Below are 23,729 nucleotides of genomic sequence, written 5' to 3' on the forward strand. Positions count from 1 at the left end.
ATGCATCTATATTAGTTAGAGACTCAACTCCTGGGAATTAATATCATGAATATTAGATTGAGCTGATCGGTTTCACTGCATTTTTCATGTACTGTATTTCTATCTCCCTTTGACCCATTTAGGTTTTACCGTCCAGAAAATAAGTACCATAGTGGCTGAGTGGCCACTTCACATTTAGTTTTTAGTTTAGAGATGCAGTGCAGAAACCGGCCCTTCAGCCCACTGAATCCGCGCCGACCACCGATATCATTAACACTATCCTACACACACTAGCAACAATTTAAAATTATACCAAGCCGATTAACTTACAAGCCTGTACGTCTTTAAAGTGTGGGAAAAAACCGGAGCTACCGGAGAAAAGCCACGTAGTTACGGGGAGAACGTACAAACTCCATACAGACAACACCCGTAGTCAGTTTCGAACCTGGGTCTCTGCCGCTGTAAGGCAGCAACTCTACCTCTGCGCCACTGTGCCGTCCATTTGTTCTATTACATTTGATTTGCTCTTTATTTGTCCTCTTTGCAATCTCATTTTTCTTCCTATATTTCAGTACTGCCCTTGCTATTAGCCCCAATTTGGTATCAAATTCAAATGTTGGTTCCATTTTATCCCCCTTTTTGTATTCATTTCACATACAGGGTGAACTGCAGAGGCCCTGCCATTGTATCCTTCTGGAACGATTTTCAACTTTAGATGTGGGGAAAGTTACCCAAGCACATGCCCTCTATTCAAAACGGATCCTGACCTCGGGCGCTGTGTTCGTGGACTTTGCATGTTCTCCATGTGACAGCGTGGGCTTCCTTCGGGTTGTCTGGTTTCCCCCCACATCCCAAAGGGTTGTGTAGGTTAATTGGTGTCTGAAAATTGTCCTTAGTGTGTGGAGAGTGGATACAAAAGTAGAATAACATTGAATTTGAATGATCGATGCGGACGCCGTGGGGCAAATGGACTGTTTCCATGCTGTATCTCTAAAACTAAAACTCTTTAATACTTAGCTGGAACAAGTGACGTTGTTGGTTTTGCTTCATTTTGATCCATCCCAGTTGTAGAAGTGAGCCTACTATCAGCTTCGTTATTATCCTGAACTCTACACGAATCATATATAGAACCTATAACTGACCTCCTAAACTGATTGTGAAGAGGGGGATTGGAAAAAAGGGGTAAATTGAGGAAGAACTGTTAAACCAAATGTTAGAAACATAAAATTAATGCTCTTTTTTTAAAAGCTCCTTTGAAATTGTTGCCTTGACAAATTCCCTTTTTGAGATTTGTGAAATTTAGCTCAAAAATTGTGTCCTTGGTTGCATTATTCTTAATACAATACTTTAAAAAAATTTAGTTGGAATTGCATTTTGTTTTGCAAAATACACAAACCTATTGCCTCATACATGCCGGTAACTTTGGAGTTTTGATTATCCAAGTACTAGACTTACTAACCGTTACAGCACAGAAACATTCTGGTAGTCCTGAGCATTTACATTGCAGAATCTGCTTGTGGTCCTTGTGCCAGATTAGACCTGGCTCAGCACTCGAGCTCATTTATTGTGAGGGAGGTTTTTGCAGTTGTGAGGAAGAGAGGTAGGAAAAAGATAAATCCATCTTTTTCTTATTTGTGTTGCCAATATTTTTTGTGTTTCATAATACTTCACATTATTTAAATGTTAACACGTATAATTTTCAAGTGCATTTGAATGTTTAGTTCATTGTTCTCACGTGTGCCGAGGTACAGTTGCATGCTGTCCAGTCAAAGAAAAGACCATACAACATGATTACCAAAATATGTCCACAGTGTACAGACAAAGGATAAAATAAAAGGTACAACATTTAGTGCAAGATAAAGTCCGACTAAACACCGTTCAAATGTCTCCATTGAGGTAGCTGGGAGGTCAGGTCTGCACTCAAGCTGGTGAGATGATGATTCAGTTGCCTGAAAACAGCTAGGTAGAAACTGTCCCTGAATCTGGAGGTATGCGTTTTCAAATTTCTCGCCTGATGCCTCTTGCCTGATGGGAGAGGGGACAAGAGAGAGTCTTGCCTGATGGGAGAGGGGACAAGGTGAGACTGGCCCTTGCTTATATTGGTGGCCTTGCCAAGGCAGCTTGAAGTATGGACTGGTCGTTGTCCACATCTCTGCATTTCTTGTGGTCTTGGATGAAGCTGTTCCCAAACCATGCTGTGATACAACCCAATAAAATGGTTTCTACAGCGTATCAGTAGATGGTGAGGGTTATTGGGAACATGCCAAACTTCCAAAGCCTTCAAAGGAAGTAGAGGCATTGGTATGCTATTTTGGCCGTAGCTTCAATGTGGCTGGTCCAGGACTAATTGCTGATGGTATTTATTCCTTTGAACTTGAAGCTTTCGACCATCTCTACTTCTGCGCTGTCATTGTGTACTGGGGTGTGTATTACTCCACTTCCCAAAGTCAATCATAATCTCCTTTGTCTTGTGGACATTGAGGAAGAGATTGTTAACTTGGATGAACAAGGGTCTCGAGCCAAAACGTCACCCATTCCTTCTCTCCAGAGATGCTGCCTGTCCTGCTGAGTTACTCCAGCATTTTGTCTACCTTCGATTTAACCAGCATCTGCAGTTCTTTCCTACACACATGCTATTTTGGCACTAGGTTAGGAGGTTCTCGATCTCCTTCCTGTAGTCCGTCTCATCATTATTTGATACCCTGTGCTCTCCAGTGATATTGTCTGCAAACTTGTAAATTGAATTGTATTGGTATTTTAGCTGCACGGTTATGAGTGTATAAGGTGTAAAGAATGAGGCTCAGACCACATCCTTGCAAGGCACCAGTGTTGAGGATTATCGTAGAGGATAATACTGTACATTCATTCACCGTGACAAACATCCAGATGCATTTTATAAATAAAACATCAATTTTGATGGTTACCCCTCTTTGGACCTAAGAGGAGTTGGGGTGGAGTGGTTTTGCACTGTCTGACGCTTGTTCATGAGCGCAGGTTGATTGAGCCCACTTAAAAGGCTAGATGTCCAGCAGGGCCGTGCTGATTGAGTCCTGGACTTGATCTAGTGGCCAGTGTTGATGGCAACTGCATTAAGCAGAACCTGAGCCACTGGATGTTACGGATACAAAATTCACAGAAAGAGTACGATGCATTATTGAGTGGACAACGTTTTCCGTGACCATGCCTTGTGCACTTTAAGAGCCCAGGATTCTCTAATGTCATTGAACAATATTGTTTGCAAGTGAGAGCTGCAATTGGTAAACTGTGTTATAAGAAGAAAAGACATAATTTTCCCAGCATCTAATTTGCCAGCAGATGGTCATGACAAGCTTTCATATATCGACAGGCATTTGAAGCTACTTTTCCTCGACCTTCTTGGGGCAAAGAAGTAAGCAAAGCATTGTCTTTCCACAGTCGGCATCTGATTTGGACCTGGGCTTGGTTGGACCCTGAAGCAGGCCGATAAAACGCTCCTTTGACTGGGTAAAGTGGAGGTTGTTCAGGAAAAACCCATGCAGAATATCTCTCCAAGCAATGAAATGGTACAAAGCAAATTTCCAAGAGAGCTTACGTTGTGTGGCATTGTTTATTGAAGAACGTTTCGGGGTTCTGTGCTTGTGTGAAATTCTGTCTAATTGCGTGAGCATGTTTTACAATGACAGTTGTGTTATGTTTCCAACTGGTCACCTTAACATCTAATTGTACTCTGCAATCTACTTCCCATCAATTAAAATAATTGTTTGGTAAATCTAGTGGTGATCTAGTTTAATCTAGATATTTGCTATAGGCTCTTGACTTCCTTTTAAGCTCCACTCATTTCAATAAATGTTTAAGTATCATAATACCACAAGAATGAATAGCCTGAGGCAAAGTGGAATGGGTTTGTTTTTTCAAGCTTACCATATTCTGCAGAATATTGATGTTCTATGTGCAGGAAATATATTAATATCAATTAGATAACATGACTATGATGGTGTGTGGCATGACTTGTCACAAATAGCCTAAAACTCCACATGAAATTGTGTGATAGACATTTAAAATGGTGGGTGTTTTTGAAATGCATTGAAGCTTTTTGACTATAATAACTGTTATGCCTACAGTTAATGCTGTGGTAAGAGATTTCAAAATATAACAACATTTACACATTTGTACGTGTATAGTATTTCAGCACCGTCTTTGGAAATCTTTCTTCACTGAAAAGTTTAAGCAAATGATGTCTTAACCAGTCAGGGCTAATCGAGTAATATATTTATTTTTATATTAGTTTGCAGTTTATAACCCATTTGGATACTCCTCCCCAGTCCTTGCCTTCCTCATATATCCTGAAAGATTTGATGTTTGACTGTAAGAAGACCACAGACATAGCCCATGTGGATTTAAGTGATATATTTAGGTTCTGTGTGATAGGCTGCTCTGGAAGGTTAGTTCTCTTGGAATTCAGTTAGAGCTAACTACCTGGATACAGAATTGTCTTCATGAGAGGAAGCAGAAGACGGAAGGCTGTAATTTGGACTGGAGGTCTGTAACTAATGGTGTGTCTTAGGGATTGGTGCTGCGACCAATGAAGATGGTTATGAAGAATTGCAGTAGGATCTTGATTAGATGGGTAAGTGGACCACAAAATGGTAAATTAAGTTTATTTCAGATGAGTGTGAGGTGTTACATTTTGGGAAGTTGAACCAGGGCTGGACTTTCAATGAACTGTAAGGCCCTAGAGAGTGTTGCAGAGCAGAGCGATCTCGGTGTGCAAATAGAGTTCCCTGAAAAAGGTGTTGCAGGTGGACAGGGTGGTGAAGAACCTTTGGCATTCTGGCCTTCATCAGTCGGGGAATTGAATCTAGAATGCGTAGGAAAGAACTGCAGATGCTGGTTCAAACCTCTCCAGAGATGTTTGCTGCCTGTCCTGATGAGTTACTCCAGCATTTGGTGTCTATCTTCAATTGAATCTAGAAGTTGGGACGTTATGCTACAGTTGTACAAGATGATGGTGAGACCGCATTTGGAGTATTGTTGTCTCCCTGTTACAGGAAAGGTGTCATTAAGTTTGAAAGGGTACAGAGAAGATTCACAGGGATGTTCCCGGGACTCGACAGTCTGGGCGACATTGAGCAGGCTATGACTTTTTTTCTTTAAGTGCAGGAGACCGGGGAACAATCTTATAGAGATGTATACAAACATGAGGACAATAGATAAGTAAATGCCACTCGTTCCCAGCTTAGGGGAAAGGTGAGAGGGGAAAAATTTAATAGGAACCTGAGGGGCAACTGTTTCTCACGGAGGGTTATTGGGTATAAAGAATAAGCTGATAGATGAAGTAGTTAAGGTACTTTTAAATTTTAATATTTTAACATTTAAACATTTTAAAAACATTTGAACAAGGACGTGGATAGGAAAGATTTAGAGGGTAACGGGCCATATGGGATAAATGCGACTGGCTTAGATGGGGCATTTTGGTCGGCATGGACAGGATGAGGTCTAGAGCCTGTTTCCGTGCAGTATGACTCTGGAATGGAGAGTTTTAAAACTTTGCAAGCTCAGTTTTGATTTGCAGTCTTTTATATTTTTGGTTCATGCTCTAAAGCAATCACTTCCATTACGAAGTGGAATTTACATATTTAGTGCAAGTAAATACAACATGGACAAGCTTCAACCAAAAGAGGGGTTTCATATTTAAAGATTTGATTGCCTTCAGATATATTTGTACTGCAAGTGAATATTGACTGCTAGTTATTTGTATGTGTGTGCAGTTGACATTCGTATAGTAAAAATAATTTATTTGCTGTCAATAGAAAATGATGCTATTTCTTTCTGTCCTTCAAGTAATTGTGGCAATTGTAGTTCACTGAACCAAGAGGGCCTTGACCCGCCAAGTAGTTGGGTCTTTTATTTTGCAAACAGTGATAAGATCAGATTTTCCACTGACATGTGAGCATAAATAAGTGTTTTGAATTGCTGCACTCATAGTTCCTGACTTCTCTAACTTCAAGTAACCATTGTAACCCTCTCTCTCTCTCTCTCTCTCCATCCTCCGACAGTCTGACTGTCCCCGATTACATTTTATCTCTGTTTGCTTTGTTGGTACCTTCTCCTAACTAACAATGATCTATTCTACATTTTCCTTGATCTCCAGCCCCTTTGATGTCTCCTTTTCACACTTTACACTTCCTTATCTCTGTAAATCTATCCCCCCCCCCCCCCCCGAGAAACTGGCTGTTCCGCTGAGATACTCCAGCATTTTGTGTCTATCTTCAGTGAACCATACAATGAATTTGGGTAATTGGAGTATAAAATGTTTTATGCTGACTTTTGTCACAGCTTCACAGAGCTTTCGGAAATAAGGCGAGGTATTTGGCGCCATAGGTTTATACAGTACACAAACAGACCTTTCAGCTAACGGAATCAAGGGAATCAAGGGATATTGGGGAAAAAACAGGAACGTGGTACTGATTTTGGATGATCAAACATGATTATATTGAATGTAGTTATACCGAATGGCCTACTCTTGCACTATTTTCTATGCCATCCTTGTGATCAAGGTGTCTTTCTTTTGTATGCCTTTTTGCCCAAATCCTTCTAAACATTTCCTATGCACGAATCCATCCAAATGTTCTTTAAATGTTGCAATTGAACCAGGTCGCTACATATGTTCTGGCTGTGACACCCAAGTCGGCTGCGTGCCCCGCGAATGGCTGCAGTTACCAGGTCGCCTGCGTGCCCAAGGCATGGCTGCAGGTCCCAGTTCCTCAGCTCCCCTGCCCCGGGATTGGCTGTAGCACCCAGGTCGGCTGGCAGGACTGGCTGCATTTCCCAGGTTGCGAAAACGAATTGAAAAAAACGCCTGTGGACCGGATGAGTTCAGGTTGCGGGCCGGATCAGGGCCGTAGGTTGCCAACCCCTGTGATAGGCCTCATTGCGTGTCTTCCATGTTTTAAAAGCGATTTGGCCCAGGTCTATCTTTCTTGGCTAACAATCTAACCTTCGGCCTCCAAGACGCAGGTACATTTTCGGGCCTTATTGTAGGGTAAAAAATTGCGTCTTCATTGCCGTGAAATACGGATATAAAAGGGAATTCCCCCTCCTGAGAATTGTGCATCTTTAGAATTCTGTGCCTCAGAGCAATAGGAACAATTTTGTTTAGTTTAGAGATACAGCGCAGAAACAGACCCTTCAGCCCACCAAGTCCGCACCAACCAGCAATCCCTGCATATTAAGACTATCCTACACATTGAATAGATTCAAGGTGGCAGTAGTTTAAGAATCAAGGATTATGGCAAAACAGATTAGACTTGATCCTGCTCATTCACAGACCAGGCCAAAAAGGTAATATTGTGTACTCCCATCTCTTAAACTTGTTTTAATTTGTGTCAGAAGCATCTTAAAATGTTATTCAGTTGGTCATTTAAATAAATATTTTGATATTTATAGTATTAATGGGAATTGTCCTTTAAGGTACATTGTACTATTATAATTGTAGGGAATCTACTGAGTATTGTAGTAAGGATTGGGGGTGAAATTGAAGGTACAATTGTGCATCATTTCCATTGAAGTGGGGGGTGGGGGGGGTATATGGTCTCTGAATGGTCTTTCTAAAATCTGAATCACCTCTATTCCATTGTGGACATTAGACTTTGTCTATGGAAGTGGTGCGCTACAATGTTGAGAACTATATTCTGCACCCTGCATCTTCCCCTTTGCTCTATCTATTGTACTTGAGTTTGACTTTATTTCATTTATGCATAGTATTATCTGATGTTTGGATAGCATGTAAAACATTTCACTGTACCTTGGTACAAATGGCAATAATAAATCTAATTCTAATGTTAAATTAAAATATAGGAATAACAGCTTTTTACTGTTGAATACAAAGCATGATACCAAATCTCCCATCTCAAATCATTGTTGAAACGTATATTAATAATATTCTCCTTTTAATCTTCAGCAAGCAAGGGCTGAACAGGAGGAAGAATTCATCAGCAACACCTTGTTTAAGAAGATTCAAGCTTTGCAAAAAGAGAAAGAAACACTAGCTGTAAATTATGAGAAAGAAGAAGAATTTCTAACAAATGAACTCTCCCGCAAGCTGATGCAGGTAGGCTTCTCCACGGTATAATGTGCCTCCTTTGTGGCAAATGCTAAAATTCAAATTACACCCCACCCTCCTGCTGTAAATTATGCCATTTTGAGAGTGGGGCATTAGTATGCATGTGAGTAGGGAGGTAATCACTGCCTTTTATACTTGATATGCATTTCGAACTTGGATGGGTATCGATGTTTGTTTCCCTTGCTCAAGTCCTGTCATGTCAGCAAGCATGACCAACTCAGATATAAATTATGTAGGAAAGAACTGCAGATGCTGGTTTAAATTGAAGGTAGACAACAAAAAAAACTAGAGTAACTAAGCAAGTCAGGCAGCATCTCTGGAGAGAAGGAATGGGTAACTTTTCGGGTCGAGACCCTTCTTCATACTGATGTAAATCGGATATAAATTATCAGGTTACACAGAAAAGCTGGAGAAACTCAGCGGGTGCAGCAGCATCTATGGAGCGAAGGAAATAGGCAACGTTTCGGGCCGAAACCCTTCTTCAGACTGATCAGGGGTGGGGGTGGGTGGGGACAAGGATTCTTTTTCATTAAATCCTTCCAGATACATGAGATTGCTCATCTTCCTGCAATTACCCACATCTTTGAGGGAATGTTGAACTTGATGATGCTGTTGAAACCATTATTGTTTAACTTCTATATTATTTTCTGGAACAAACACCATTTAAAAAAAACAAACTGTTTTCCAATTTCCTCCAGAAAATCAATTTAATTTAACCAGTAAATTATCCTAAAACACGCAGTACTGCAGAGCTGTTTAATTATTGATGGAACACATTACACAGTTCCATGTTTCTGTAAAACTTAAATCTGTGCTGAATAAATCCAGTAGTCAGAGGTGTGATTTCCCCCTCCCCCCTCCTCCTCCCCCATTCAATACATAAGTCTTTGGTGTTATAATTATGGCCATATTTCAAAAGATAGGGTTCCTCGCTTTACTTCCAATGAATCTGCAATCTGGCCATTCAAATCAGTATCCTTAATGGCTATTATTAACGGTGGGAAATTAAGGTAATTTCACACACAGATGTCGGCTCTTTGCATACTTTGTGTGTGGTCTGCAAAATAAAGAATTTCATGGTGATGTGTCTCATTTGATAATAAAGTATCATTCAATCAATCGGTTGATACTTTGTACATGCACAAGGTAAAATGGGTGTTGCTGGATTTGCTTTTAATTGGTAATCTTGAATCAACCTAAATTAATAGAAACATAGAAAATAGGTGCAGGAGTAATAATAATAATAATAAATTTTATTTATGGGCGTCTTTCAAGAGTCTCAAGGACACCTTACAAACATTTAGCAGATAGAGGAAAAACATGCAAGGGGAATGAAATAAATAATAGACATGACTAGTACACAAAGTAAATACAGAATTCAATACAAAACACAGTATGAGGCAATTAATGCACAGATGAAAAGGGACGGCATGTGGGGCTAAGGATAGGCAGAGGTGAAGAGATGGGTCTTGACGCGGGACTGGAAGATGGGGAGGGAGTTCCAGAGCCTGGGAGCTGCCCTGGAGAAGGCTCTGGCCCCAAAACTGCGGAGGTTGGACTTGTGGATGGAGAGGAGACCGGCTGATGTGGATCTGAGGGACCGTGAGGGTTGGTAGGGGGAGAGGAGGTCAGTGAGATATGGGGGGGCCAGATGGTGGAGGGCTTTGTAGGTGAGGATCAGGATTTTGTAGGTGATCCGGTGGAAGATGGGAAGCCAGTGAAGTTGTTTGAGGACTGGAGTGATGTGATGCCAGGAATTGGTATTTGTGATGAGTCGGGCGGCTGTGTTCTGGGCCAGTTGGAGTCGGTTGATGTAGGTGGAGCTGATGCCAAGGAAAAGTGAGTTGCAAAGTCCAGTCGGGAGGAGATGAAGGCATGGATGAGTCTTTCAGCAGTGGGCGGTGTGAGAGAGGGTCTGAGTTTGGTGATGTTGAGGTTGAAAGAAGGAGGTTTTAATGACATGGCGGATGTGAGGCTCAAGGGAGAGGGTGGAATCAAAGATCACGCCAAGGTTGCGGGCCTGGGGAGATGGGGAGACAGTGGTGCCGTCGATGGTGAGAGTGGGGTTATTGATTTTGCTGAGTGTGGCTTTGGAGCCTATGAGTAGGAATTCTGTCTTATCGCTGTAGGAGTAGGCCATTCGGCCCTTCGAGCCTGCACCGCCATTCAATATGATCATGGCTGATCATCCAATTCAGTATCCTGTACTTGCCTTCTCTCCATACCCCCTGATCCCTTTAGCCACAAGGGCCACATCTAACCCCCTCTTAAATATAGCCAATGAACTGGCCTCAACTACATTCTGTGGCAGAGAATTCCAGATGTGACATTCGCAACCACTTGAACTGGCATTTTTTGGGGGTCAAAATAAATAAGTTGGCCAGTAATGTATTAAAAACTAAGCGAATTTATTACATTTGTGAAAGCTATGAGAATTTAATAAATTTGTGATTCATCTCAGTATTTTTTCTCATTAAAGATAATGTCAATAATGTACAAACCTAAATTCATGCCCTGTCAGCCTGAATCCTTTTTATGAACTGTAAAAGTTTGGATTCCTGATTCTTCATGGATTAGTTGGGTAGAAGGCTGTAGTCTTGAATTCTTGTTGTATTTCTTGGCAGGTAAAGCATTTGTGGTGAGTGTTCGGATACGTAAAATTGCCTCCACACATTCCATCAGTGTTACCCTTTTGTTTTACTATGATTTTTCCCTTCAGTTGCAGCATGAGAAAGCTGAACTGGAACAGACACTGGAGCAGGAACAGGAGTTTCAAGTAAATAAATTGATGAAAAAGATCAAGAAATTGGAAAATGATACACTTTCAAAACAATTTACACTTGAACAGGTAATCATATTTTAAACCTCCATTGGAAAATATATCGTTACTTTTTTTCATAATGTTATACTTTAGGAACTTTTTTTAAGGAGCTGTGATTTATTGCATTATCATTGTGCAGAATTTTATTGATGGTGAAGCCCATGTAAGCGTTTGGGGAGGGAGCTATAGATCATAACACACACTCCACTCTGAAAACTAGTCAAATTACAAGTTTGATCTTCACTTCAGTTTTCCCAGGGATTTGGCTGGAAATCCTTTTGATACCCAAGCTGTCGACCTTCCGTCTCTATTGGCGTTCTTGTTCCTCAGGAATGGACTAGAGCTTCTCAATGCCAATGCAAACCTCCATTTTGAGTGGGCATGGACCAGGCATTTCTCACAAATTCGGTGGGGTTGTTACACTTTCTCAAGGAGATTTTAAGAACATCCTTTTTTTTTTTTTTGCGACCACCTGACATTATTTTGCGATGATGGAACTTGGAATAGTTGTTTCAGGTGAATGTTGAGCAAGTGAATGATGTGTCCTGCCTATTCGACAGACCTGGCAGAATGTAATCAGTGCTGGAGATGTTGACCCAAGAGAAGACTCTTTTGGTTTGTTTATCCTGATTGTAGTTCTGGACAATTTTGAAACAGCACCATTGTTGATGTTTCTCCAGTGTTCTGAGATACTTGAGGTAGTGCATGATGCTGAGATGTACAGAAGAGAAGGGATTACTGCTGTCCAGCGTTTACACTGCTTTGAAGTCTTGATCTCCAAATCATTTTTATTTCCTCAGATAGCCAAAGGCCATACTGGCACACTGAAGCTGTTGGTGAATTTCATTGTCAATGCCTACATTTGCTCAGGGTCTTGTGATCGGGGGTGGGGGTTATTGACATTTTCCAGGGTTTCATCGTATATTTTTCCCTCAGTGTAGAGTTGTGCAGCTGGGGCAGGTTGGTCAGAAGTGCTTATCTTGTGGGAGTTCAGTGCAAAGCACATTCTCTTTTATCTTTTAGAGAATGACATAGTAATGGCTTTGTAGCTCTTTCCGAAAATGTGCACAAATGCAATGGTCTTCTGTATGCCAAGGTCAGGTTGACATTGTTTCTGGAGTGAAGCTGACATAAGCTGTATGGTTTCCTATTCGTCTGGTAGTTTAGCTCTACTCCAGCAAGAACTTGTAGTTGGGGCACCACATTGCTGGAAGAAAGATTGAGAACAATGGTGGGTTCTTCTTGTTGTTATGCTTGATCACAGTCTGCGTTGAGATTGGGTTTGTTATGGACATTTGGTTCACGTTTTATCTTGCATATTAATATGTGGTTGAAGTAATACAGCGAATAATTTCTATGGAAAGAACATTTTGAGAAGGATGCTCTACATTCTCAGTTCATGGGAGTGTGGTCCAGGATATGTGGAGTGCTGGATGCTAATCCCTTCATGTCTAGGAGTGGATGAGTGATGAAGATCATGTCCATTTTGCCTCCAGATGTAGAGTATCCACACAATGAATTGGGGAACAGCTCTTCACCCACTGGGCAACTTTCCTGTATCCGCCAATAAGGGGTCAACAGTTAATGCTCCTGTTTGTTTCCTTTCTTATAGAGATTGCTATTATAGGTTTTGATCTCAGTGCATATCCCCCTTCATTCATGATTATTTGTGTGCTTGGTGGCAGAGCATTCAATTGGTCATGGGTGAATTTGTGACCAAAGTTTCCCTTGACCAAATGTTATGATTTCAGCAGGGATGCTGTGTGCTTTTCAGAGCTTGTTATCTTTTAATTGCCATATGTACTTTTTAACAACTTGAGGTGATGGAAAGGCCCAATTGGATATTTTAAAATCCAGAATACTCATTAAAGCATAAAACCAAAGCTGATAACTTCTTCATGGAATCCCCTCTGGCGGGTACAACGTGACTTTATCCTTCAAGTTCACTTCATTCTTGTCTTCCAGCAGATAGGCTCTTGAACGTTTGAATCATTGACGGTCATGCTACTTGCCCATTGATAGAAACATAGGAGTAGGCCATTCGGCACTTCAAGCCAGCACCGCCATTCAATATGAACATGGCTGATCATTCAGAATCAGCACCCTGTTCCTGCTTTCTCCCCATATCCCTTGATTCCGTTAGCCCAAAGAGCAATATTTAACTCTTTCTTGAATACTATCGCAACATTTAAGAAACTGTTAGACAGATGGTCCGCATAATTGTGGCTATTTATTGTGGTTTACTTGCCTGCTAACTGCCTTTTGGGCCATGGGTTGTTTGTTGAACCTTTGTTCTTTCTGCTCCCAGCAAACATAGTGGAGTTTTCAGTCTGAGTACATCTTCGGTTTGCAGTTAATTAGCTCCTGGATATCTGGTTTATTCTCGTCATTTCTAACATGCCGTTTTATGGCAGAAAAAACAAGTTTCTTCATAGGTGCTAATTATGTTCAGCAATTCAAATATTACAGACACCCCGGCCCTGTTGTTTAAAATTTGTCAGGCTGTCTTTGATGCTTGAGAAATCGATATTTTTCGAGCAGAAAATTTGTAATGCTGGTGATATTTTGGAGCCAGGAAGATGAATATATCATAGCTAATTGGGGGTGGTCAGTCCAACAGTAATCAATACCTGCCATGATCAAAACATTCTGTAGTTTGTCGCTCAGTCAAAGATTTCATCTAACATTTGCCACTGTTTGGACTTGGGCTGTTGCTGGTGAAGAATACGAATGTTGGTAATATAATACCCTCGATGCCCCCCCCCCCCCCCCCCCCCCCCCCCCCCCCCCCCCCCCCCCCCCCCCCCCCCCCCCCCCCCCCCCCTTCCTCTTTGCAGCAGGATCCTTGACTTCTTGTCCCACAGCCTGCAATCAACATGGATAAGCAATAAAACATCTCCCACTACAATTCTCAGCACCAGTACTCTGCAAGGCTGTATTCTCAGCTGCTGGCTGCCCTCTCCCTACACTTGCTCTACACTCAACTGTATGGCCAAGAACTCCATTTACAAGCTTGCAGATGTTATCACTGTCGTGTGCCGTATCTCAAACAATGATAAACAGAAGATGGGGAGTTTAGTAGCATGGTGCCATTTCAATGTCAGCAAAACAATGAGATGGTTATCAACTTCAAAATGTGGGGTGGAGTACATGGCCCAGCCTGTATCAATGGTGCAGAAGTGGAGATGATCAAGTGCTCCAAGCCCTTTGGTATATATATTACCAACAATTTGTCCTGGTCTAATCATCATTGACACTGTGGCCAAGAAAGCGCACCAGCGCGTCTGCTTACTCAGAAGGCTAATTATCCATTTTTGTAGATACATCACAGAAAGCATCCTATTCATGATCACAGCTCAGTATGGCAATTGCTTTATCCAAGACTGCAAGATGTCACAGAGTTGACAATCACGCCAACCAACCTCGCCCCCATTGACCTATCTGCACTGCACACTCATGAAAAAAGCCAATGTAATCTAGGGCCACTTGAAACCTAGTCATTCTCTCTTCTCCCCTCTCCCGTTGGGCAAAGATAGAAAAGTGCGAAAGTACGTACCCTCTGATTGAAGAATAGACCTCTTATATGTTAAGGATAAATTCCCAGTCTTCAAATCAACCTCGTTGTGGTCCTTATTTTATCTGCACTTTCGATTTATTTTCTCTTTTGCACTACCCAATGTAGTCAGTGTGATTTGCCTGGATAGCACACAAATAAATGTTTTTCACTATCTCAGTGCCTCTGACAATACTATACCAATACTATGCTCTCTAATGCCTTTGTCAAGGATTGCTGTTTTATGAACCTCACTTTGGGTCTTTGGGAAAATCAGTTTGTCTCCCTCTGGAATGTGAGCCACCATTTTTCCCAAGACTTGCAGTTGAAGATAGACACAAAGTGTCAGAGTAATTGAGCGGGCCGGACAGCATCTCTGGAGAAAATTAATGCATGATGTTTTGGGTCGGGATCCTTCTTCAGTCTGAAGCAGTGTTACAACCCAAAATAGTTAACTCCAGCACTTTGTTGGCTATCTTTGGTATCAACCAGCATTTGCAATTCGTTGTTTCTACTTGCAGTTGAAGTCATCTTTGGCCACATCCATAATTTTCAGATTTGGAGAATTAGGGATGATGATTGTAGTGTGCAGATGTCTAATGAGAGATCATCTGCAGGTGACATGATTATAACGGGTTGGACCAAAAGTGGCAAGAGTTGCCAACAAATGCCATCAATTTTGGAGTTGTGAATTCATGCATATATTGTATAGGTGTACGGGCAAATGGGGGGCAGGTGGGAACATCAGCAGCTTCTTATCACGTTTGCTCTGCTCTCTGTGTTTAAATTTGTATCTTCTGGGGATGGTTGTTTGTGAAAAATTGTATTTTTATTCCATTGAAATAGAAATAGAATTGTAAATCCGGTCTCTAAATTCCACACAAGTCATATTGAGGCCCAAGAAACAATCCAGTATGAAGGATGTTCACTACCTCTACATTCCTTTGTTCGAAGGTGCTTGCTTATTCAGCAAATAGGTTTGCATTTTATTTGGGCAAAATAAGTACTTTGTCTCCTTTGCAGCTACGACATGAGAAAATTGACCTTGAAAATACCCTGGAACAAGAACAAGAAGCATTAGTAAATAGACTATGGAAACGAATGGACAAACTGGAAGCTGAGAAGCGGTAGGTTCATGAATCACCACATGCACAAGTATTTCAAAGGTCATGAGAAAGAAGACAAATTAGGCACAGGATCCTCTGTTGGGAAATCTTTTGTTGAATTTATTTAACCTGTCAAACTAACTAGTCTGTTTCTGGAATGTGTGGAAAAAAATGTGCTTGTGTTTCTTCCCCACATAAATAACGTTAAATTATTGCTCCACAGTTTGCTAAGATGAAGAAAGAAAAGTGGATTACTTCAGCTCAGTCTTTCAGTAAAATATACATCTTACACAGTTCAATGGAACCTATTCAAACTTGTAATAATATTATTTTGGCAACGGGAGTATAGCTAGTGTAACATAGTCACTAAAATCAGCCATTTGGTGACGGTTTTACAAACTTCATGAATTAGAGTTTCACTAGTGTCGGCATTGCTAGTCGATAACGTCATTATTGTATGTGTGCCATGTGATTTCTCTGTACTTTTCTATTAGGACCAACTTAGGCCATTATTTATATAGAGGTCATTCTTCATTTAAGCGCACATCCTAAAAGAAAGTTTTATTTGGGTTAGTAAGGTTAGTAAGGTTATGGGGAGAAGGCAGGAGAATGAGATTAGGAGGGAGAGAGAAATCAGCCATGATTGAATGGCGGAGTAGATGGGCTGAATGGCCTAATTCTACTCGTCACGTGATCTTTCTTCCCTTCAGAGTACTACAATACAAGCGGGTGTCAATATCACTTTAAAGTATTTCTGTTGTAATTTGTCTGAATCAGATTATTGCTTGACTTTGCCTGTTTTTCTCTGTTTTTGATGATTAAGGTTTATTTTGTGCATTTGTTTTTTTAACAAAGTATACGTGTTTTTGTGGCTTACTTAAGTATTTGTTAATCTAGAATTCTGCAGGAGAAGCTTGACCAGCCTGTGTCAGCCCCGCCATCACCGAGGGATATTTCCATGGAAATAGACTCTCCAGAAAACATGATGCGACATATCAGATTTTTGAAGAATGAGGTGGAGAGGCTAAAAAAGCAACTCCGAGCAGCCCAGTTACAACGTAAGTTCTATCATCACGTTGCAAAGGTGTGAATTATTTTTTAACCCAATCGTTTTCTCTGCACTCAAGTGATTCTATAAAATCAATTTGGTCATTGACTACACACTCAAATATTCATCGCGCGCTACTGGCATGAAATGGACCATCTCCGTTTTTTCTACTTTAGTTTAGTTTAGAGATACAATGTGGAAACAGCCCTTTGACCCACCGGGTCCACGCCAACCACCACTCACCCCTACACTATGTTCTATCCTACACACCACGGACAATTTACAGATGCCAACTAAACCTACAAACCTGCTATTTTGGATTAATACCTGCCTACTTTGGTTCCAGTTATAAAAATCATGAAGGCTCTTTCATTGATGCATTTACTCATTTCTAAATTTACAGATACAGAGAAAATGGCACAGTATTTGGAAGAAGAACGTCACATGAGGGAAGAGAATCTGAGGCTCCAGCGTAAACTGCAACGGGAGATGGAAAGGAGAGAAGCCCTCTGCAGACAGCTGTCTGAAAGCGAGTCCAGTTTAGAAATGGACGATGAAAGGTTTGCGCAGTTCAAGTTGTCTCTAAAGATATTTTTTCCTCTGCCTGTCCCCACACTGAAACTTCTAATTGGCTAACAAGCTATACGAGGGTGAATGTGCCTCCACATTTCCTCATCAATGTTTTTTTCCACCCAACACCACCTCTTTATTTATTCCCATGACTTGGGGCTAGAGCAATTCTTCTGGCACATCACAGATTGCCAACAAATGTTTGTTTTGTTTACAATTACTCATGTATTCTAAAGATAGACACAAAAAGCTGGAGTAACTCAGCAGGTCAGGCAGCATCTCTGGAGTAAAGGAATAGGTGATGTTTCAGGTCGAGACCCTTCTTCAGACTGAGAGTCAAGGGAAAGGGAAACCTTTGCCTTTTCTTTATCAGTATCTTAATTCTCCTTTTTTAATTGTGGGATTCCCCCAACCCCCAGATGCTTAATGCTCTTATTTATTACATCTTTAATTTTTTCCCTTAAGTGCAATACTATAACCTCTTGGCCTTAAGTGGACCACTTGCTGCTGTTATAACCTTTGTGGCTCATCCAGTTGAGATAGACACAAAGTGCTGGAGTAACTCAGCGGGTCAGGCAGCATCTCTGGAGAAAAAGGATGGGCGAGGTTTTGGATCAGAACCTTTCTTCAGATTCTTGAGAAAAAGGATGGATGATGTTTCGGATCGGAACCCTTCTCCAGACTGAGGTTCCGAGGAAACGTCACCCATCCTTTTAGTCCAGAGATGCGGCCTGACCAGCTGAGTTGCTCCAGCACTTTGAGTCTATATTTAGTACAAACCAGCATGTGCAGTTCCTTCCTACACATGTTGTCCAGTTGAGTTTTGGCATTATCCGCATCCCCTAATCTTCCACCTCAAGGACCAATGCTTGTGAGGATAATGCTATTGACTGCCCAGGGCAGGTTAAAACGATTGTCTTCTTATAGATGTTCTCTGCCTGATACTTATGATGTGTTTTTCTAATCACTTGGCAGCCTTTGCTTAAATTTTGCCGACTTCATTTTCTTTGCTTATTATTTAGTTGATGACCATTAGCGCTCTTATTTTTATGTCTGAAAACCCACAACATAAATTGTACAGATTAATTTTGTTGAAATTAATCTGAATGTAAATACAACATTCTGATTAATTCTTATGTCTGACATTTGGCGATTTGTAATTTGGGTGCCATTGTTGTCTTGCACTAAGTCAATACTACTTTTCCAGATACTTTAATGAGATGTCTGCTCAAGGACTCCGACCTCGCACTGTATCCAGCCCTATCCCCTACACACCATCTCCAAGTTCCAGCAGGCCTATATCTCCTGGTGTGTATTGTACTTTTCTTGTCATTCATACATCTAAACCGCAGTGTCATCGTCCCTTTCAGTAATATCTTCAGATAAATAATTAGAAAATGACCAAAGTGTGAATTTTCAGAGAAACTTGCCTCAGTGGCCAAGTGGGTAGAACAATTAGGTTATCTCAACCCTCGGCACCCTAGATGGGCTGTTCTGGTACCGTCCGAGTCCTATCAGAGGCCATGACCTCTGGTCCAGCGAAACAGATAATCCAGAAAGGCTCTGGAACCAAGGGTGCCAGGAAATCTGTGGTGGACCTGCATATGATAACTGTACTTTGGGAAATGAGGAACGTTATTGGGTGAACATAGCCTATAGGCATTAATCTTTACAGCCACTTTCTTAACTAAAGGATATTTACTTAGCAGGATTTTAGAGAATGACACACTTGAATACACAGTGCAGTTGGGAATATATATGTCACAAATCTGTGCAACAGCTGCATAACTATTTGGCTGTATCCAGGAGGGATGTTAAATATTACTCTCCAGTATTTTAAATCGGGCAACTTTCTCTGAAACCCAAAGTTGCTCAATTAAAAATGTTAATAACAGCATTTAGCTGTTTGTGCAGCGGCAATTTGTCAAGGCATTCTGGGGAATCTAATATCTTCAAAAAAAAAAAACCCGTTCAGTTGAAGCCAGTTCGTGCGTGTAAACAACGTTTTGATTTTTAAACTGAAAAAAAGAAAAAGACCTATTGTACGTATTTTATAGGTCTGTCTTATGCAAGCCACAGTGTTGGTTTTACACCGCCCACTACCTTGACACGTGCTGGAATGTCCTACTACAACGCGCCTGGTCTTCATGTACAGCATATGGGAACTTCTCATGGCATTGCGGTAAGATTTTAAAAAATGAATATCAATATGTATTTACTTTATTGAAGTTTTGTGGTTCGAAGGCATGATGAAAAATTACATTGAGAATGAGAGAGGGTTATGTAAAATTAAGAGTCAGGGTTAACAATCATTTAAAGTCTTACTTGCTTATGTGTCTGAATTTCAACTCTTGGAAAATGTTTATGCTTCAGAATACTGGAATTCAAAGTTCCATTCTTCTTCTTCTTTCGTGTGGCTTGCACAACCTAAAGTTGTAGGACAATTTGTTCTATTTGATCTTCTGTTTGTGCACGTCGAGTTGATTGCATTATTCGAAACAGGGTGGACCACATGAAGGTTGCAATCTTCCACTCCAGCTCCATTCTATAAATTGAAGATTAAAGAGATGCGTACACATAGTTGCATTAATCACCAAATCAATCAGAAGAGAACACAGGATTAGAGAAAATTAACGCAAAGGAGAAGTTGATCAAACTTTCTTCGTTTTCTCTGGTGCAAAAAGAGAAGAAGTACAACTTAGCAAAGATGAGCGGGGAAACAAGAGGATTGGGTAATGTTTAAAGAGCAACAGAAGATAACTAAAAAGGCAATATGGGGAAAAAGATGAGGTACGAAGGTAAGCTAGCCAAGAATATAAAGGAAGATAGTAAAAGCTTTTTTAGGAATGTGAAGAGGAAGAAATTAGTTAAGACGAAAGTTGGACCCTTGAAGACTGAAAAGAGTGAATTAATTATGGGGAACAAGGAAATGGCAGATGAGTTGAAACAGGTACTTTGGATCTGTCTTCACTAAGGAGGACACAAACAATCTTCCTGATATGCTAGTGGCCAGAGAATCTGGGGTGACGGAGGAACTGAAGGAAATCCACATTAGGCAGGAAATGGTGTTGGTTAGACTGATGGGACTGAAGGCTGATAAATCCCCAGGGCCTGATGGTCTGCATCCCAGGGTACTTGGGGAAGTGGCTCTAGAAATCGTGAAAAGCATTGGTGATCATTTTCCAATATTCTATTGATTCAGGATCAGTTCCTGTGGATTGGAGGAATGGTATCCCATATTTTGCTTGGGCAGCTTGCAGCCCAGTGGTATGAATATTGATTTCTCTCACTTCATGCAGCCAATTCCCTAACCAGAAACCAGAAACAATTGCCCATTCTGCGTTTGGTCTCGCCGATGTTTAAGAGTCCACATCTAGAACAATGGATACAGTAGATGAGGTTGGAGGAGGTGCAAGTGCCGAACCTGAAAGGACTGTCAGGGTCCCTGGACAGAGTTGAGGGAGGAGGTATAGCAACAGGTGTTGCATCTCCTGCAGTTGCAGAGGAAGGTACCTGGGGAGGTGGTGGTTTGGGTGGGAAGGTTTGAGTTAACCAGGGAGTCGAGTTGTCCAATCAAAGAAAGACTGAGGGTCGCTGATGAGATCGATAGTAGTTCACGACTGCTGCTAGTTCACGAGTTTCTGTCATTTTCAACTGTTCCAAATAAAAACATGGCCTGAACCTTCTGTGCATTTTTATTTTTCAGAGGCCTTCCCCAAGAAGGAGCAACAGCCCTGACAAATTTAAACGTCCAACACCTCCACCCTCCCCAAACACACAGACAGTGGTTCAGCTGCCACCACCACCACCTCCACCATGCCAGCCAGCCCACTCCCAGCCTTCAACGTATCCTCCTCCTCCTCCTGCTCCTCAGCCATAGAACGTGCGTGCTGTGAAGCAGCTGATCCGGAGTGGATTGATGACATAAAAAGCAGCTTACTAAAGCCAAAGGCTTAACTGGCATCTTTTGGATTTGACGTACTTGCACTGAGATTATATCGGCTTCACCGCTAACTGTGTTGTAAATGTTTGTCTGGAGGGCAGCCAGTGTTGTTTGTCCACAACACTAATTTACTACATTTTGTCAGTGTTGACTGGAACCTCATGCAAAATCCTCATTTTGTTGCTAAGTATCTGCCACATCCATTCGGCGATAACAATCCACGATTTGAATGTTCGAGCGGGCAAGGAGCTTGATAGCTTCTTTCCACCCAAGTTGTAAAAAGAAGAGACCTTTCCATTGATTTCATTACAGATTTTGCAGTAATTACAAGCATGATGTGTCTTGTTTTCCAGACTGTGTTTATGCTTCAATGTTAATGCCTTATTGTCTTGTTGGGTTTTGCCAAGCATATACAGAATTAGCACTACATTTTGAAACAAAATGATGGGAAAAGTTTTAATGGTATTGTTTGACACATCCTGCACCATCACTGAATTGAATGTTTACCAGTGGTATGATTTGTGTCCAAATAAGCAGGATATAAGCTTAATACAGATTCAGTATTGAATTTCTGTGATGTGCTGTGACTGCTGTTTTTTTTTTTTAAACAAGAATTCCAGTTCTGGCAAATCTGTACCATTTGGCAGGGATTACTTCTAAAATTGATTATTTTGATTTATTATAGATCAGGCTTATGGCAAAATGAAATATAACCTTTTTGCATTTCAATCTAAGATCAAAATTTCTTTATGTAATCTGTAACCTTCATAGGTTTAATGTCTGTGGGCTTTGTAGATAGTAAATCATTAGACGAACATGCTGCCGTGATTCGAGCGAATGTTGTCTGCTGTAAAATACCTGCTTTTGGCGACAAGTAATCATCAGCTGAAATATTGCCTTCTGCAAATTTGTGTTTAAAAGAACAAAGTTTGTCTTTGCTGCCAACTCAGCTTTTCAGAAGAGTACGAAGAGGTAATTTAGAAATCGGGTTTGAGCAGACATTCTTTGTGGTGTAATCTGCTAACCCAGGTGGTAACATTTTCAGATTTCAAGGTATAATGCTGTCGTAACCAAATAATTCTGTACTGCTGTGGTAGATGTGGGGCAGGCTGTGGAGAGTACAAGTTCTTGGCTGTAATGAAAAGTTCAATAATACATGCACCGGTACACTGTATAACAGGGAGAAATCGTACAAATACAGTTTTCCGTTCCTCCAACTAAAATAAATTGTATGGTTTGGCTTTGCAGCAGCATTAATAATGTAAGAGTCATTTTATTTTCCAAAAAAAAAAAATCCTTGTGTCGGGCAGAGGGGTGCGATAAGGGTAGCTACCAGTGGAAATTATCATCCAAGATGGACACAAAATGCTGGAGTACCTCGGCGGAACAGGCAGCATTTCTGGATAGAAGGATCGGGTCGAGACCCTTCTTCGGACTGACTTATCATCCATCCACTTTGTGGCATTGTTTACAGTAAACTTGATTCTTTTAGTTCAGTCTTCATACTGGCTGGTGATGATTCCCTGAAGCCACACAGACCCATTAAGCGTGAATGTCGACCTCTGGTCTATGTTGAGGTATCTGCTCTGTACTAAAATCGCATTGGCGATTAGTGTGAATTAGCACCCAAGTGAGAAGAATTGGTTCCATTTCATGCTGCTAATCGGCGTCCAGGCATCCTTTATTGAAACGTCGTCGGTGGAAATTGGGTGGGAGCAAGATTGAGATAAATTGTGATGGGGTTTTTTCCTGTTATCATCGTCCTCAAAGTGGCCCAACACTTCTGCATTATCACCATCATCCTGTGAATGAAACGTACCTGAAGACCTTGGGAAGCAAGTAGAATATTGTTGAAGGAATAGGTGCCCTTACCGCAACAACATTTCTGCTGCAACTTACCCTGAAGTATATGTTCATATTTGGCATGCATCTGCTATACAAAAGCATAAATGGTCATTCAGCAATTGATGTGCATTCTAGCACTCAATTATATTATGTATCTTAAATCCTTTTACCCACTTTATTTATACATTCTACAGTAGATTATGGTCAGGCATCATTATTTAGTTTCTTAAGCCACAACTGCTCTTTCAAACCCTTGTATGAAAGATGCTTCCTGACTTAGAAGTACGTTTTCTGGCATAGAAATGTTAATTTTCTATTCCCATTTTTATGACTCTGCATTGCAAAGGGAATAGTTTATCATTAATCTTTTTAAATCAATGAATCCCTCGGTGAAATCGCCGAGAAATATTCCGCCCCAGGTGAATTGATAAAATATCGCTTCTTAGAACTTGGGCTTAATTCAGTTTCTCAAATCGGATTCCCCTAGATGGAAGCTTATAAGCTTTGTCTGTTGCATCACAACTTACACTCACACCTTTGTATTTAAATCCATTATCTCCCCACAATTTATTAGCTTTGCTCATAATATTGTTTAAAGTTTAATTTATATTAAGAACTGTAGTCAATTTCCACTGCTTTCTCATTTTATCCCAAAGTTCTTCAGAGCCCATTAATATTGTGCAGGGAAACCAACAGTGACGATCTTGGTTTTCACTTTGACGAAAGAATGGTGTTTGAAGACCAAGAACTCAAAATGGAATTA

The 23,729-nt window shown here is 40.9% G+C and overlaps 1 protein-coding gene across 1 annotated transcript in view; it reads left to right on the forward strand.

The window, feature by feature from the left end:
- The window catches only part of ccdc6b (coiled-coil domain containing 6b), a 47,552-nt gene extending 25,171 nt beyond the window's left edge, over positions 1-22,381 (forward strand). Inside the window, exons 2-9 of the mRNA XM_055647226.1 lie at positions 7,919-8,068; positions 10,800-10,928; positions 15,478-15,581; positions 16,458-16,618; positions 17,012-17,168; positions 18,386-18,486; positions 19,236-19,360; positions 20,885-22,381. Of these exons, the coding sequence (XP_055503201.1) occupies positions 7,919-8,068; positions 10,800-10,928; positions 15,478-15,581; positions 16,458-16,618; positions 17,012-17,168; positions 18,386-18,486; positions 19,236-19,360; positions 20,885-21,058 (1,101 nt within the window). The 3' untranslated portion in view covers positions 21,059-22,381. The remainder of the gene's footprint in view (positions 1-7,918; positions 8,069-10,799; positions 10,929-15,477; positions 15,582-16,457; positions 16,619-17,011; positions 17,169-18,385; positions 18,487-19,235; positions 19,361-20,884) is intronic.
- Positions 22,382-23,729: the final 1,348 nt, after the last annotated feature.

Source organism: Leucoraja erinacea, chromosome 15, assembly GCF_028641065.1.
Source record: "Leucoraja erinacea ecotype New England chromosome 15, Leri_hhj_1, whole genome shotgun sequence".
NCBI classification, from domain to species: Eukaryota; Metazoa; Chordata; class Chondrichthyes; order Rajiformes; family Rajidae; genus Leucoraja; species Leucoraja erinaceus.